General features: G+C 46.4%; 1 protein-coding gene across 7 annotated transcripts in view; it reads right to left on the bottom strand.

Moving 5' to 3' along the window:
* The window catches only part of LOC144948501 (voltage-dependent P/Q-type calcium channel subunit alpha-1A-like), a 168,732-nt gene that overhangs the window by 41,425 nt on the left and 109,101 nt on the right, over positions 1-18,206 (bottom strand). For all 7 annotated transcript variants that reach the window (XM_078878020.1, XM_078878021.1, XM_078878022.1 and 4 more), the window contains 8 exons: positions 14,832-14,961; positions 12,967-13,026; positions 11,759-11,865; positions 9,671-9,767; positions 5,674-5,834; positions 4,030-4,170; positions 3,661-3,862; positions 2,339-2,503 (listed from right to left, as the gene is read on the bottom strand). In XM_078878020.1, coding sequence (XP_078734146.1) covers positions 2,339-2,503; positions 3,661-3,862; positions 4,030-4,170; positions 5,674-5,834; positions 9,671-9,767; positions 11,759-11,865; positions 12,967-13,026; positions 14,832-14,961 — 1,063 coding nt within the window. The remainder of the gene's footprint in view (positions 1-2,338; positions 2,504-3,660; positions 3,863-4,029; positions 4,171-5,673; positions 5,835-9,670; positions 9,768-11,758; positions 11,866-12,966; positions 13,027-14,831; positions 14,962-18,206) is intronic.

Here is an 18,206-nt window from a genome sequence, read left to right as displayed (position 1 = left end):
TCACGTAGAAGGGAAATAATAAAATAATAAAAATGAAACATAATAAAATGCAATTTACATGACGTTTCGGCCACAACGCAAGCAGCCATCCTCAGGTGAAGAACAGGGCTATCGGAAAGACAGCGTCCGACAGCCTGCAATCACGAAAGCTTTCAATCAAAATTTGAGCACAATTTTCTTTTTAATATCACAATTACCGAGCACAGGTCCAAAGGCCCAAGACGCGCAGTGGGCAGAAGGCGTAATTCATTATATTTAAAACGTTTCTTGAATTTCTGACGGTTGTAAGAAAATGGTAGAGAAAAGAGAGACGATGAGAGAGATTTAAAAGTCGGGCAGTATGCGAGGGAAGAGCAGTGTTGTGACCTGCACTATGGGGGTTAAACACAGGACTGTATGGGTTGAGACGGAGCGGTCGGTCCGATCGTCTGAATTCTCAACATGGGATTGAGGAGTGAACGAGCAAAGTTCTTGCGAATGGTGACCACGATAGCAGCGAGAGAATGACAGGGAAAACCAAAATTCTGCAAACGCAAAGCTATGCGCAATGACAGCTTGTGGCGGAGGTGTGATGCAGGGAAGGTGGTTTAAGAGGGTATTCAGAATGCGACAGGAAGGATGTCACGAAATCGGTGGTTGCACTCTTTTTTTTGAGGAGCACTGGTCTGGAAATAGCCAGCATCAGTACATGATTTGATGTCACTGCAAATTAATTATCCATTTCGTTTCGTGAATGTGTCACCTAAAAACTGCAAAACCCATGATGAAATGTGTCACCCTCTCCACCAAAATAGAGCCACAATCTGCCACTTAAAAATACATGTTTTAAATATTTCAAGAAAACCCCACACTGAAACTTTTAATTGACTCAATGGCAAATCTGACACAAGCCCATAGGTCCCAAACACAGACTCTTCGGGGCCAGGCGCTAGGTGTCCTCGCTACAAACGATGATAAGTAATAATTTCACAAAAAGAGAGAATGACTCAGTGATGCGAGGAATCACACAGATAAGCGGGAAGGCAGCCAGGTGGAAAGGTGGCATCAACAATTGCCCAAGCTCTGCGGGTCCTCGATATATGGAGATGTTTTCAGCCAATTAATTTGTCCTTTGAAAACGTGACACATTTTTTACTGTTTGGCCGTGTCGGTTGGTGGAGGGTTACGACACATTTATAAATAACTCGATCTGACCCAAAAACCTATATTATGAACAATTAATAAGTGTTTACACGTGGGAGGAAGCCGCAGCAGCCTGGAGAACACGTACACATGTGAGGGGGGGCAACACTCTATCCCACACAGATGGAACGATAGAGGTCAGTCCACATGTTGCTGGTCTGCGTTCTCATGGCAAGCCAGGGTATGGTTCCTCCTAGAATGCCACAACGTTTAGGTGATCCACCAACCCTCGCAGCCTCTGCAGTGCTGGATTACAGGCGCATGCCACCAGTGCTTGGCTATGAGTGTGCGTGCATGTCAATTAACCCCAAAATCGCAACTGATTTCATGAATTGTCAAGATTCAAGGTTGCAATTCAATTCAAGGACAGATTCATTTTTGTCTAATTTTAACATCTCATTTGCATTGTATATAATTTTCTTTAGTCTAATACAATTTGTTCCGTCCATTAGCCTAAATGTAACAAGAGCATAACATTTGCATGTAATTTCCATAGATCATAAATAACCGAGCCTCGCACGCACATTTCTAATGCACGTTCTGCTAGCACAACAATAAACCAATTAAATAAGGCATCATTATATACATATCCACAGCTCCAATCTTCAGTTAGCGTTTCCGTGTGTTCACCGTCTCATATACCTCATTAACATTGGCAAATCCGAACATTGTATGGTCCTCACAATACTGCTGGTTTTCTATTGGCTATTTTTCATGCCAAGCCAGAACCAAAAACGGTGGCATGCTGGCCTCACGAGACATCTAAATCTGGTTCGGGGCCAAGCAATGCGTCCACTGAGTGTGGCATCAGTCAAGTTCGCAGGTGACACAGCATCGCCACCTCCATGCGACTCAACTCGTCAATGAGTGTGACATCAGTGGCACGGCTCGTGTCCTGCAATGGAAGAACAACCTGGGCACCTTCTGACCCGTGCCGTGCTCGTTTGGAAACAACTCCGGCGTGGCTCGGTTTGTACAGCAAGAAAATTGGCATTTAGTGCCACCACTACTGCAGCTACGGATCGCAGGCCCTCTCTAGAGTGGCTCCCAGCCTCCATGATGCAACCCACCCGGTCACCCCACCCAGACCCACTGCTGGCGCGAAGGGAACGGGCGGGAGGGTTGGGGGTTGGGGTCGTGATAGGGGTAGAGATACCTTCATCATGAGGACGATGGTGTTGAGCGCGATCATGGCCATGATGAAGTACTCGAATGGCGGGGACACCACGAACTTCCACATGCGGTACTGGAAGGTGTTCCTGTTCTGGGGCATGTAGCGCGTCAGGGGCTTGGCGCTCACCACAAAGTCGATGCATGCCCTCTGCGAGAATAGGACGCATGTGGGACAGGAGTGCGAAGGCATCGGTAAATGGGAGGAAAGTGAGAGCGGGGTTGGCGTTTCAACGCAATGCATTAGTGTGTTCAGAGATGACCCGCGGTGCCAGGGTTTGAGCAATGAGTCAGCACCACCAAGATCCCCGCGTTCAAATCTGGACAGCAATTGGGTGAATAAATAAATGTCAAGCTTTAAGTAGAGTCATATAGTGAGGGCAAAAAAAGATAAAGGTTCAGCCCTGCAATTGCATGCTCACCCCACTCGCTTGTGGCAGGGCCTCCACTCGAGGCATATCCACAGAGCTCTTCTCTTTTCTTGGTGAGTGTATAAGCACTCATTATTTGGCTGAGATACATTTCCACATGATAAGCCACTTCGTTGAGCTATCATTTGTGGCCAGGTCGCTTCTGAAAAATATAGGCTCAGTGGAGCCCTACAAGGTAAAATAGAAAATATATGTTTTTTATAGTTTAAAGTTGTACTTATAAATTGGCTGAAATTATCTCAGAATTAAAAACCATCGCAGGATCCTGAAAAAAGTCCCTGGGCTCATTGTGGCATTCGTGGATACATGTTTGGAGGGTATTTGGCTTACTCTCCCACGCTGGCCAGAAAACTTAGAAATAAGCACACACTTTACCCCACCACACCCTACCAACCTGCTGATCGACTAACTGTGGTGCACTCATTTATACTAAACTATAAAACGCTATTTGATTTTACCAGGTAAGGCCCGCTGAGCTATACAGCTCCTTTTCAGAAGTGACCTGGCCACAAATGACAGCTCAACGAAGGCGGCTTATCATCGTGTGGACATTAATATCAGCCAAATACTCCGAACCCGGAGAACAATCCACGTGATCTCGGGGAGAACATTCAAACTCCAAATATACAGCAGGGGTCAAGGTCGGGATCAGAGCCATGACCTGCATACTTGGTGAGGGAGATACCATCTCGCCCTATCCTGCTTGGTGTACAGGGATAGTGGAGAGAGGGGTGAATTGAAGAAACTACACCCAATGATTCAAGTGCCACGCCAGGAGATAGAATAGCAGTGGCGACCTCTGGATTGTAATTAACAGTGCATGCAGACCAGTCCACCGTGGCAACAGCTCCACCACGAACACCGGTGCACCACCAACCTCATTTTTCTCCAAGCTGTACTCGGACATGACCTTGTCTCCTTGCTCTTGGAAGGTGATGATAATCAAGGCCACGAAGATGTTCACGAAGAAAAATGGGAAAACGACAAAGTAGACCACGTAGAAAATAGACATCTCCATGCGATAGCCGGGGCTGGGGCCTTGCTCCTCATAGGTCGCCTCCACCGAGTGCCTGAGAACTCTGCACAGACAAATTAAAAACATATTATACAGTTACTACATTGTAGTCGGTGACGGTGCAGTCCTTCACGTCACTGCCAGGGCGAGGTTCTCCGTGCCAGAGGGAGCTCCGGAGAGCCCCCCCCCCCGTGCCCGCTGTGGGGTGTGCGTTTTAAAACGGGCACCCACTCTGGCCAGCCTTCACCAGTGGACACCGTGAAGAGGGTGAGAAGGGCCCACAGCACGTTGTCGTAGTGGAAAGGGAACTTCTTCCACTCGCGCCTCTCCGCCTTGACCGCGTTGTCCTTTCCATAGAGCAGGTAGTAGCCACTGGAGAGGAGTTAGAATAAACTTTAATTCTCGATTTTAAGCTTTCGTGACTGCAGGGATTCATCTTCTTGGTTCTTTCGGTAAAGTCACGTAGAAGGGAAGTAACATACTATTAACATTCCTTCCCTTTATTAATGCTACCCCTATCCCCTCCCTTTGATGCTGCTAATCCTGCATAATGCACGGGCATAATGACTTTGAAACCCCCCCGCCCACCTCCTACGCATTTCACAAGTAGTACTAATCACATACCTGCATTTCCCATAAATATGCTAAATTCCTCTTGATATGCAAATTCTTTTGTCAAGGTGCCCTTCCCCCCTTCCAACCCAGCTTAAATATATGCTCCAAGCGTGGTGGTGTTTCATTCAGACGCTGTCTTCCTGACAGACCTGGTCTTCACCTGAGGACGGCTGCTTGCGTTGTGGCCGAAATGTCGTGAGAATTATTTCATTATGTTTTATTTTTATTATTTTATTACTTCCCTTCTACGTGACTTTACCGAAAGAACCAAGAAGATGAAAATTTAATTCGTTCACGTTCAGAATTCCATCGTTATTCGCTAGGGATACACGCTCCGGAGATTCTCGTGAATAGTGAAACGTCGTGGATAATGATATTGGCCTATGGATATTGCACAGCACAACGTCTGCAGATGCTTCTAAAGCTTCAAGAAGTTAGCTCTCTCTCATCTCTTTATCTCTCATCACTGTATCTCATCACTTTCTCGCATCACACTCTCGCATTACATTCTCTCTCGTCCCTATATCTGTCATCACTTCATCTCATCAGTTTATTTCTCTCTCTCTCAATGCAGTCGCGTAGAGTTCCAGATGTGATTAGCGGATACCTAAAATCGCGAATAGCAAGTTCATGAATAACGAATGAATGCTGTATATAGGTTAACATCTAGTGTACATCTGATTGATTGTTTCTATGATGTCTTGACATAAGAAGATGGGTCAGGTGACACTGTTTTAATGACTTCCTGGATTATATTCAGACTTCCATAATCTCAAGCAGAAATCCACCCATACAGAGACCCACAGACTCGCATAGATAACCATAGACTCACACAGAGGCCCAATGAGAAATTGAAATCTGCTGGCAGTGGCATAAAGAGCAGACATGCAGTCATCATCATTAGTGCCTCTCTGCGTGGTGGTGGTAGTGTTGGTGGTGTCAATGCTAGATTGGCCTCTGTGGAGGAGGTTCGTGAAGGATGCTGCTGGGGAGTTGGAGACAATCGACCTCCAGCAACAACGGAGGGCAGAGAAGCGACGCTCTCAACAACGAGCGGAGCGCGGGGCGGCTAAAATGTAGCAAGTTGGCACAGTGGAGAGCACAGTTGGCGCATCTGCCAGCCATCTTAAGTCAGTCAATCCATGGCACCTGGGTCTATTCCATGACTTCCTGCCAGCGGGCCTCTGACAATTCACGTGGCCTCATCGTGCACCTAGCATGGCACAAGCGCCGTGGTGACGTCACTGCCACTTGCTTCACCTGCACTCCTTCTCCAGGGCCTTCGAGTTGTCGGTGCAGTAGAAGAACTTCCCCTTGAAGAGCTGCACGGCGATGACGGCGAAGATGAACATGAAGAGCATGTAGACGATGAGGATGTTGAGGACGTTCTTCAGGGAGTTCACCACGCAGTCGAACACGGCCTGCGCGGGGAGGAGAGAGCAGCAGCAGCAACAGGGCAGGAGGAGGGTGAAGGAAAGAGACGTGCTACTGCGTAGAATTTTTTCTTCGGTCGTTAATGCGACCGATATTATACATTCATAAGGTTTGTGGGTTAGATCGTGTAAGTATACATTTACTGTAACCCTCCATCCACCTGACACAGACTGTAAGGTTTGTCGCGTAAACAAAACGCGCCAATTAGTTACTACTTCAGCCCACCGGTGTGTTGCAGAATAAATCCACAACATTTACAACTTGAGTACACCGTTTTGCTGGTAATTACATCCAGCATCATCGGGCGATTTGCCAGAATAGTATCCATAATAGAGGTTTTTTTCGGTTAGATCGCGGGAATATAAATGTGTCGATAAACCCGCCAGCACCTGACACAGCCAATTAGTAAGGTTTGTCACATAAACACAATATGCTAATTCTTTACTACTTCAGCACACCGGTGTGTTGGAGAGTAAACCCACAAGATTTACAATTCGAGTACCGCGTTTCGCCAGTAATTGCAACAACCAGCATCATCAGGCGGCAGCCAGAGTTGTGGAGAAATCCTCCTGCTGTTTTGGTCTTAAATAGAGGGATTTATGTGATGTCGTTACTTGCGAGCCAATCAGGTGCCAGGAGGGGGGGGGGTTAATGTTTCTCATACAAATTATGCAAATTAAACACTTTCCTGGTTGAACTGGGCAGCTCTGCGACGCGTACCCCCCCCGTCCCCCAGCAGGATGTGCAGCGAAACGTCGAACACCGTACCGAACATCACGCGGTACCGACCTTACCACATCGGAGAGCCAGGTAAAGAGAGACGTATTACACGTATCTTATCTAAATTTACATAGTGCCTTATTCCAAGGCGTTTTACAGCAATTATACAATTGTACACGATCTGATAGTGGTTGAGAGTGAGTGGGGTTGTTATTCAGAGTGGTGGTGTAGTTATGGTGACATCAGACCAGGTGGGAGTGGTTAAGCAGGGGTTTGGGTAGTGATAGGGGTTGGAGTAGTGATAGGGGTTGGGGTTGTGATAGGGTTGGGGTAGTGATAGAGGTTGGGGTCGTGATAGGGGTAATAATAGGGATTTCCGTAGTAATATGGATTGTCGTTGTGATAGGGGTAGTGATCGGGGTAGGGGTAGTGATAGGTGTAGTGATAGGGGTAGTGATAGGGGTAAGGGTCGTGATAGGGGAAAGGGTATTGATAGGGGTAGGGGTAGTGATAGGGGTAGGGATAGTGATAGGGGTAGGGGTAGTGATAGGGGTAGTGATAGGTGTAGTGATAGGGGTAGTGATAGGGGTAAGGGTCGTGATAGGGGTAAGGGTATTGATAGGGGTAGGGGTAGTGATAGGGGTAGGGATAGTGATAGGGGTAGTGATAGGGGTAAGGGTATTGATAGGGGTAGGAGTAGTGATAGGGGTTGGGATATGCCTGGTTGTAGCTCAGGGGCAGGGAGTAGCAGTAGCAGGATGCGCTTAGGGGACGAGAGGTTTGGGGTTGTTGTAATGCAGGAACGGAAGCAGGTTAGTGAAGGTGATTGTTTGATGTGTTGCAGTGGGAGTTTGTTCCAGTGAAGGGGAACAAGAAGGGCAAATGAACAAAGCATTGACACGTGGCTATGTGATCCACACCACACACACACATATGAAAACTGCACACATAGATACCTCATATGGCTTCCATGTTGGGGGAACCACTGTTAGCGAGCACCTATTAAGGCTGACAGTGCGTATCCAGAGGTGGTCTGGTCAGCACCACACCTGGCCCCAGTGATGACGGTTACACACCAAGTACTCATTTAAGGGTGATTTTACCAATCGAAATTCTCTGGATTGATTCAAATATCGCTCGCCACCGATGTCTGCCGTGGCCAGGAATCAAACTCGGGTCACTGGGGTCTTTGCGCAGTGTGCTCACCACGATGTCACCGTTCCCAAGTAATGATCTAATTTCACTCGAAGGAACAAGGGATGTGGTATTGATGATGAGCAACACCAGGAGTCAGAAACCTGAATAACAAGAAGAGCCGTAGTTTTAGAATTGAGAGCTTCTCGTAGCTGGAGTATTGCAATCATATAGACCAGGGAGTCAGCAACCAAAATAACGAGAGCCATTTTTTCTACAAATTCGGTCAAAAAAAGATCCTCAATATTTCAAGAGCCCCAATGCATGTGAATAAGAGATGGTGGTCCTTAATAGATAACCTCACGGAGCAGTCCTTAAAGGGCCGCACGCGGCTCGGGAGCCGCAGGTTTTGCCGACCCCTGAGTTACGCTCATCGCATTGCAAGTGGTGCCACACGGCGGTCAAAGTACAGATACTCCTATACTTACGGAAGAGTGAGGTTCCAGAGGTCTCAGCACTTAGCACAGGATTTAATTCATCTCAGTGTTTACTTATCAATGCTCAAAGTTAGGACTATGTCAGAGCTGACTTTCACACGCTTTTTGTCATTCAGGACAGAGAGCATATGCATATTAATCTGCTTCTCTGATCTCATTTGCCTTGCCGTTCCACCACCCACTTGAGAAGCGACTTGGACCCATCGTGACAATCGCACAAGCGTTGTAGTGTATAGATACATTGTGAGTCTTTTTAAGAGGGGCGGTTAGAGTAGAGGGATTTCTCTACTTACAAACGAGTTAGGTTCCACAGGTCTGTTCATAAGTCGATGTGTTCGTAAATCCAACTTTTCTCCAAACGTGTTGTACGGCATGTACACTTAACACGGGGAATGTCTTTAAAAGTTGTATAATCTCCTGTCGGTGAAGATGCCAATGGTTCTTCATGTTCTGCAGTTGTAGATGCCGCCATCGCTACCTATTGCTCGGCAGTTGAACTTACGACTCTCGGTCCAAACAGGCAACTGGACATACGGACAGGTTGGTTCGTGTCTCTGAAAGTTTGTAAGTCGAATGTTCGCATGGAGAGGAGTCCCTGTATGGGCATTGCATCTGAAGATGCTTGAGTGGTGGAGAACAAATTCTAATGAGGATTCAGGTCATCCATGCTTGGCCATTTTATTTACAATTGCAGTTGATATATAATATCTTTTATATATTGGATACAGACAAATAACTGATTGAGATGCGATATTGGCACTAGAAATGTAATTCTAGATTTGAAGCTTTCGTGACTGCAAGGATTCATACTCTTAGGTTTTTTCGGTAAAGTCACGTAGGTAAAAAATTAAATTAATAAAAGTAAAATAAAACAAATTAAATGTATTACTACAGAAGGATACTGCATCTAAGCTGGTCCCAAAGAATGACCAATGTATAAGTAATAAAAAAAAGTTGTGAATAGTAGAAGGCATTGATGAGAAGGAAACTGCCACTATTTGGGCACACATGTAGGATGGACAACAACAGAAAAACGTAAAGTGTGTTGTTGTTCAGAAAAATGGAAGGAACCGGAAAGAGAGGAAGACCGAACAGAGAATGGCTTGATGATGACGACATAAGAGATCGGTGCCAGAAAGATGTGGCCACTACTTGAGCATATTGTCACAAGACAGAGGAAAGTGGAGATCAATTACGAAATGTGCAGTGGACACCTATTGGTGATCGGCCCATGTATTGTGAGGATGATGATTTTATATATAGATATCGCATCGAATAGGGCGAGTATAGCTAATCAACAATTACAGTACTGTAGAGATATACCTTAAATATTTCCGCAATTATGGAGGAAGAAAAAAAATCTGAATCTCTATATATCCTGGAGTAGTCCGATGAGCTATGAAGCTCTTTTCACAGACGTCCAGTAGGGGGCGGGTCAGAAATCAATGCATGAAAGACGACGGTGGTCATACCTTCAGCTTCGGGAGACGTTTGATGGTCTTCAGGGGCCTCAGCACACGCAAAACCCTGAGGGACTTGATCGTATTAAGGTCCTTGCCTCCCTTGTTGCTGGAGGTAGCGACGGACAAACGCACGCACGTGCACACACACACACACACACGTTGCCACAGGGAAGTGAGATAATGAGGAGCTGTATCACAGCCGAGAACAGTTGCACCACATGCACTTCAGGCAACTGTTCTTCTCGCCATCGCTCAAATTATTAATATTTGGATGGGGGGGGCGGAGGGCGGTGGGAGGGAGGGGGCGCGGAGGGCGGTAGGGGTTCCACGCCTCTGTCTGTCTTCTGCAGCCATCATGCTTTGACTCGCCCCAATCTGAAACCATAGGGAGCGTCCTTCCACTTTGGTTCGGAAATTCGGACTCACGCTCTGCGTGACAAGACCAAAACGGGGGGGGGGGGTGGGGGGAGGTGCTACAAAGCGGCACGTGAACAAGAACGTCCTCGGTGGTGCCTGTGGCGTCAGGTTCGGGCAAGTCAGAGGGGCGAAAGTTTCTGTTGCAAGTAGCTCTTTATTATTCCCTTCGTTATGGCTTTTCTCTCTCTCTCTGCATCCGGTGCCACATGCAAGGGAGCATATCTCTACGTGAGTAATGCACATTCTTTTTTTTTGGGTGCCTCCGGGCATGCTAGGAGTTCTGCCGTGCAGGGGTGGAGAGGTTTAGAGGTGAAGAGGAGGGGTGGTGCCGTGCGAGTGGCTCCGTGGACATTTACCCTGAGGGAGTCCTGTGTGGTGTTTTCGAGGTGAGTGAAAATCAAGGGGACGTTGGATTTGAAGCGGAAGAAAAAATAACACGAAGGCGTTAGGGGGAAAGCTAAAAAGAAAACAGAAAACACATCACATCTTTCACTCACACAAAACAAAGACAAAGACAAAGATTCGCCCGTATAGCCTTAACAGACTGTTGGGGCAAGTGCTATTAAGCGAGGACCTATGAAGGCCTGAACGATACACGAGGGGGTGGGTGGCTAGCACCATGCTCGACCTACTCGTCTCCCGAGTGCCAATACTTACACACCACACCAGGTACTCATTTGAGGCTGAGTCGACTTATGGGAGGCCCAGTACCGTTTCAGATAATCGTCACTGGTGTTGGCCGTGAGCGGGAATCGAATTCGGGTCTCCGGGTTCGTAGTACAGCACGCTAACCGCTACACCACCGCTCCCCACTCACTCACACGCACGGAGCACGCGGACGCTCATCTTCTCGACAGGCCCAGGACTGGACACCTGGGGCAGAATGCCACGTGGGGCCTCCATTATTCGTTGGTGTAAAACAAAAACAAATGGCCCATTTTTGGGCCCATCTTTGTGTTAGACCCAGAGTAAATTGCCCGTTCTGATCCCACCCTCCAAATTCTGGGCGCCACTGCTTCTCAATGTCAAAGGCACATTACCGAAAGACCCAAAGAGCACACATTAGTATGTTTATGCGTTACATAGGGACAAACACAAACTATCGTCCAAGTATTCGTTTTGCTCATATTTTCACCCCATTAAACACATTTATTTTGAGGTCATTATGCCTCAACGATGCCTTGCATCAGGGAGGGGTTGGGGGGTGGGGTCAGCCCCCCTTCTGAATTCTCACAGTCAAGTTATAAATGCTGGTCCAATAATAATCACCACCAGTGGCAGAAACTCTCCAAAGTTCACCATTTCGGTGAACACCAATAACCACATGCAATCATAATACAGCCATTTACTCATAAACACAGGAGGGTGGGAGCTAGAGCGGAACACACAGGACATACAAAAGCAGACAGCATAGCTTGTAATTCTGTTGGGCATTGAATATTTCTTTAAAGTTTGTTTAGCATTGACTGTGACATGTGTTCCCCGCTGAGTATTTTTGTATATCCCCCAACCTCACCCCACCCAACCTACCTGTAAACACGGTCACGTTACACGGTTGGCTAACACGGCAGGTGCACTCACAATACTCTCCAATAAACGTGGTGTTTTTTTATATTTGTTACACTACGGCAAAAAAAAAAACCCGCGTCTGTTGTGCAAGTGTGTCCGCAAACTACTCACGAGAAGACGTATGCCATCAGAGCACCACTGACAACAATGAAGTCCAAGATGTTCCACAGGTCACGGAAGTAGGCTCCGGGGTGGAAGACCAGGCCCAAGTCGATCATCTGCCAAGCACGGCGTTGCATACGAGATACTGTACCATATAAAATTGAAAAATTTGTATGTATTTATTTCATCTACCGCTCTAATAGTAATAATCATGAAGAATAATATGCAAAGAGAGGTGGGGAGTCTGGAACGGGCTGCCCAAACGTGTTTGTGGAACCTGATTCACTGGAAATTTTCCAGAAATTAATGTGTCGTAACCCTCCACCACCCGGCACAGCCAATTAGGAAGGGATTTGTCACTTAAACAAAACGCCAATTAGTTACTACTTCAGCCAACCGGTGTATTGGAGAGTAAATCCACAACATTTACAATTTGAGTAGTACGACGTTTCGCTGGTAATTACATCCAGCATCATCGGGCGATTTGTCTACGTGTTAAACATGTGTATTATTACACATTTGGCACAATCGGGGACGTTTACGGTACCGGGTAGGGCATACTGATAGATGTCTTAGCACAGCTGTCTCAAAGGGAAGATGATCCTGGGAAAAAAAACGGGACCGGTGGCAACCACGGTCTTGCCACTTTGGGGTGTTTGGCTTAATGAGTGCGGAAGGAAACGCGAGAAAGTCCACACGCATATCAGCAGTTGAAACTCAGTGCTGTCGTCTCGTATAAGTTAAGTAAACATGTAAATGCGGAACCCTGCAGGTGCTTGCCCATGCCACACTGCAGGCAGAAGAGTTTCCCGCTCGAGGGAGCTCTGGATATTTTGGCCTACTCTTCAACGCTGGCAAGACGCATTGGAAGTGATGCGAGCACCCGCACTTAAACCCCACCGCACGCGTCTTTACTAATCGGCCGTGGTGCATGCATTTATCATGCAGCGCGTACTGAGACAAAAGGGGATTTAAGAAACTTAACGATATAGGGCAGTGCCAAGAATTTGCACGAGCGTTTTCATGAGTTGCACCTGTTAACGTCTTCAAATGCACTACACTTATACCAATGCACTACGGAAATTTGCATGTTTTTTTCATTCATGTGCACTTCCACTTGCAAGCAAAAAATGAAGTCTGTTCTTGCCCACCCTTGCTGGAGCTCGCATGAGGTGTACGTGAAATTAAAAGTGGCGTATGATGATGAGGATTCATACTTTTATGAAGAGCTCAAAAGTGAACACTCCGGTGAAAACATAGTCAAAGTTTCTCAAGATCTGAAAGAGAGGCAAACAACACGAGGAGAGACACAGCAACGTTGAGTGCAACATCATATCTGCCCGAGTGAATCATTTATCAAACCGAGTAATACCCTCCTACTGAGATTCGCTATATGCATGCACTGCAATTTCTGACAATAAATAGAGCAGCAGTTATGATTTTATATTTGGTGGTTAATTTAAAAGTTTGCCATCAGCACTACAACACTTGGCATGCAATAACCTAATTTTTTTCGAATTACGATCCAGGAGGTTTTTGTGGGCGTACTTTCAAGAAACGTGCAACTCCACAAAAAGCAAAATAGCCATTGCTGCTGAAACACATCGGTGCACAAAAGCATCAAAGGCCGATTGACAAGTAATACAATTGATGTTATTCGCATGGAGAAATGGACTTTACAGGTCCGTTCACTACTTTAATGAAAACAGACCACCTGTTTGTTCACTGCACATTCAATTCACACGGTACAACATCGCATATTCGACTCGCTGGGAACATAGGTATAGGCGGATATGCGAAAAGGTCGGATATGTGAGCATATATAGATAATCCCAGTCGCAACGTGTAGGAAAAGGTCACCGAGCAAAAAACAAAAAGAGCAAACTGCTTTGAACGCGGGGCAACGTGTCGCTGTGCTTTAGACGTAAGCGAATTTGTGAACATCTGTCGAGAAAACGGCAGCTACAACCATGCACAGACAACGCTGTGCCCTGTGCGGGCGATGAGGCGATCACGGTGGATATGCGATGGTTGCACCGAATACAGGAATCAAAATGGACGTCCTCTCCGTTAATTTCGCTGTTCGTCACAATGGTCTTTCACAATTGGGGACAACCTGTTCCGCGGTCTTCCCTGCTAGGTGCAAAAGCACAACGGATGTCATCGAAGTGGCGGTCGAACGGCCCACAAAAGGCATCCCGGCTTGAAAACAACAGTTGAAAAGGTCCTTCTCAGGTGTGAAGCTTTCGTGACTGCAAGGATTCATATGCTTAGGTTTTTTCGGTAAAGTCACGTAGGTAAAACATCAAAATTAATAAAAATAATTTAGATATTTTACCTACGTGACTTTACCGAAAAAACCTAAGAATGAGTCCTTCTCAGGGCTAAAGTGAAGTGAATTGCCATACGAAAGACGAATAATCTTTCACAAGAGCTCAGAGTTGGTTATATTTTGTAAACACATGCCTATGCTGTGCGTCCCGGATAGCCCTACACAAGTTTGAAGCATTGTTAGCGGGGGGGGGGGGGGGGGGGGAATGGATTTTATGTAATTTTTTTAGGTTTTTTTTTGCTCTACCAAGTGAGAACTCAAGAGGCCAGGATAGAGTAGTCTCATTTGCAGGACTGACCTGGGTCACCAAAAGGACGAAAGCAAAAGTAAAATACAGCAATGAGGAAAAACAGAAATTAGCGCAAAGCTACTGCATCACACGAAAACATCGCACGAAACATAAATCAATGTTAAGTAACAAATGGCACTCCCATGGAGCTTTCATCTTTAAGAAGGACACACAGCTGAGGCAAATATCTATAAGATATAAGCTACTTGATTTTTGTTCTGGTTGCCATGTTTCTATAACGGCCGCTCCACCCCCCCCCCCCCCGCCGCTTTGTGGCTGAGATATTGCAACTTCTGACTCACTTGCTTCCTTGCATTGAGTAGTCGCGAGTCATGGATACACATCGAGGAACCAAGAGACGAAGCAACGTCCAGGACGAGCAACGGCTGGCTACGTACGTCGCGAAGCTAAAAGTTCAACGTACGTACGTACGTAGACATAACGCGACCTCCGGCCCCCACCTTGTTCCAGGGCGAGTCCGCCTCCACGGGGTCTTCAGCAGCGAGCGCGATGCTGCTCATGGCTATGACGAGCAGGATGCACATCTCGAAATAGCGGAGGGTGACGATGTAATGGCACAGCCTTCGGAGCCTGCAAAATAGCACAGATTTGTTAAAGCACGACGGTAGTAGCTCGATGTGTACGTAAGCGCGTTGGACTTCTTTTGCACCGTACATAGCTGCATGTGCTAATCGTAGGTGTACGGGGGGGGGGGGGTCAACAAACTATGGGTCTCTGTGTGAGTCTATGGGTCTCTGTGTGAGTCTATGGGTCTTTGTGTGAGTCTATGGGTCTCTGTGTAAGTTTATGGGTCTCTGTGTGAGTCTATGGGTCTCTGTGTGAGTGTATGGCTCTCTGTGTGAGTCTATGGCTCTCTGTGTGTGTCTATGGGTCTCTGTGTGAGTCTATGGGTTTATGTGTGAGTCTATGGCTCTGTGTGGTGAGCCTATGGCTCTCTGTGTGGTGAGCCTATGGGTCTCTGTGAGTCTATGGGTCTCTGTGTGAGTCTATGGGTCTCTGTGTGAGTCTATGGGTCTCTGTGTGAGTATATGGGTCTCTGTGTGAGTCTATGGGTCTCTGTGTGAGTCTATGGGTCTCTGTGTGAGTCTATGGGTCTCTGTGTGAGTCTATGGGTCTCTGTGTGAGTCTATGGGTCTCTGTGTGAGTATATGGGTCTCTGTGTGAGTCTATGGGTCTCTGTGTGAGTCTATGGGTCTCTGTGTGAGTCTATGGGTCGCTGTGTGAGTCTATGGGTCCCTGTAAGAGTATATGGGTCTCTGTGTGAGTCTATGGGTCTCTGTGTGAGTCTATGGGTCTCTGTGTGAGTCTATGGGTCTCTGTGTGAGTCTATGGGTCTCTGTGTGAGTCTATGGGTCTCTGTGTGTGTCTATGGGTCTCTGTGTCAGTCTATGGGTCTCTGTTTGAGTCGATGGGTCTCTGTGTGAGTCTATGGGTCTCTGTGTGAGTCTATGGGTTTCTGTGTGAGCCTATGGGTCTCTGTAAGAGTCTATGGGTCTTTGTGTGAGTCTATGGGTCTCTGTTTGAGTCGATGGGTCTCTGTGATGAGTCTATGGGTCTCTGTGTGAGTCTATGGGTCTCTGTGTGGTGAGCCTATGGGTCTCTGTACGAGTCTATGTATGTGTGCACGTTGAACTTCTTTCGCACCATACGTAGCCAACCGTGGGGGAAGGGATACAAAGATATATGAAGCAGACACGTTCCTGGAGCTTCGTGCATATATTTAAACTTCGTATATTTAATAACTTATAATATTAGCACTTTGGGGATGCGTTCTTAGCCTTCGTAACTTAAAACTTCGTACTGTAAGCACTTCATAACTTGCCAATCATGTTGTAAACAAAGACAATTTGTATTGAACATAGTATCAGATTTTATATTGTACGGTGTCAAATCAGCTTCAGTTTACAGCTCTAAGTCAGTGCTGTAAGTTCCAAGTTCCTATGGCAGGGGCGAGTCTCACCATAGAACAACCACTGTTGACTAGACATCCGTGAAAAGGAGCTGCACTCTTCCAGTGTAAATCAAACATCTGATTCTGACTTCCCCACAGAGTGTTACTCACTTTATCGACCCCCAAAGGGACGATGGGCCGAGTCAACCCCCCTCCCATACCCTTACAATTGTGAGCCGTTCGCTCTCCTGCTTAGCCACCCTGCGACAAAGTCGAGCTGCTGTGGGGCAGACAGCCACTGTGGAATTGTGGGAAACATTTCCAAGGCAACCGGTGGCGTTCCTTTGACTCGCAACATCGTGTTCAAACCAAAAACGGTTTCATTTGGGTTTAAAAGTTGAACGCACGAGATGGCCTTAATTGAATCATGAGGTCATGACACACCCCATTAAATAGTGTGTAAGAATGTATTGCTTCAGCTATCCGTTCATTAAACATCTATATCATATATAGATTCGCACTATGAAAGATTACACGCGTACCTTCAAAAACTACTAATATAAACGTCAAATTATCCATATTTTGGGCAAGTTACTGAACCCTGCACTCCTAAATACATTAAAGATCTTGAAATGCAGGACTTTCAAATGCACGTCAATTGGTGATATTATTTTCCCAGGAGAAACTTGCCGAGTCTCAACACTATTATAAAGGAGGGGTCCTACACATGGGTGTTTGGGTTTTTTGGCCCAAACCTCACAGCCGAAACCTACAGCACCTGGTATTGCAAAGGAAGTCTCCCACCCAAGAACTAACCAGGCTCAACCCCTGCTTAGTAAATCTATACAAGCAAAAGGTGGTCTGAACATTGTGCAAAAAGATACACACAATACGAATTGATATATTGCCTTACATCCTCTACTCTGATTGCCTATAATGAAAATGCCCCAGAATGCACCTGATCCCATCATATCCCAAGAGCTAAGCAGGATGTGGAGGCTGGATAGTGCTTAAGTGGTAGGCCACCGTGCAAGAAACGGCTTGTCACAAGGAACACGGGGACTACGTTGCGGACAGCGGAGGTCAGTGTGGCAAAAATCAATCGTTGTACTGTGCTTCTACGCTTCCACATCGATGATACCCCTCCACCACCACCCGCACACTGGTCAGCGTGGTGACACGTGGTCAAGTGGCTGCGGAGACGTTCACGCAGCGGCGGTTCAGAATCAGAATATTTACTTCGGACTGGAGCAGGAATCCGATGAGCTAGGAAGCTCTTTTTTTCACAGATGAGGAGAGGAACTGTACAGACGTGTGCCGTGGTAAAATATTGAAAGCCATATTCTTAGGTTTTTTCGGTAAAGTCACGTAGGTAAAACATCAAAATTAATTAAAATAAAATAAAATCAAAAATCACGACGTTTCGGAGGCAACACAAGTCTCCGTCATCAGGTGGGACCGTCACAGCCGAATTAGCTGCATCAAGTGAGGCATCAAGTGAGGCTCACTTGATGCAGCTAATTCGGCTGTGACGGTCCCACCTGATGACGGAGACTTGTGTTGCCTCCGAAACGTCGTGATTTTTGATTTTATTTTATTTTATTTTCATGAATTTTGATGTTTTACCTACGTGACTTTACCGAAAAAACCTAAGAATATGATTCCTTGCAGTCACGAAAGCTTCAAATCTAGTATTGAAAGCCACTTTTTTCAACGGTAGGTTTCCCTGGGGGGGGGGGGGGGAAACCGCTGCTGAGCTAAATTAATGTTCCTGTTTGGTTGCTGCTGCAGCCAAGCTGGCTACGATTGGAGTGCGAATGACGAGATGAGATTTGCAGGTTAAATAAATGCAAATCACCAGCAAACACACATTGCCACACACAGTATATATATAAATCTCCTGTCTATTTTAGAATGAAGCTCA

The sequence above is a fragment of the Lampetra fluviatilis genome, chromosome 49 (assembly GCF_964198595.1).
Source record: "Lampetra fluviatilis chromosome 49, kcLamFluv1.1, whole genome shotgun sequence".
Lineage (NCBI taxonomy): Eukaryota > Metazoa > Chordata > Hyperoartia > Petromyzontiformes > Petromyzontidae > Lampetra > Lampetra fluviatilis.
Note: the sequence above shows the minus strand (reverse complement) of the source record. Positions and strands in the feature narration are given on the sequence as shown.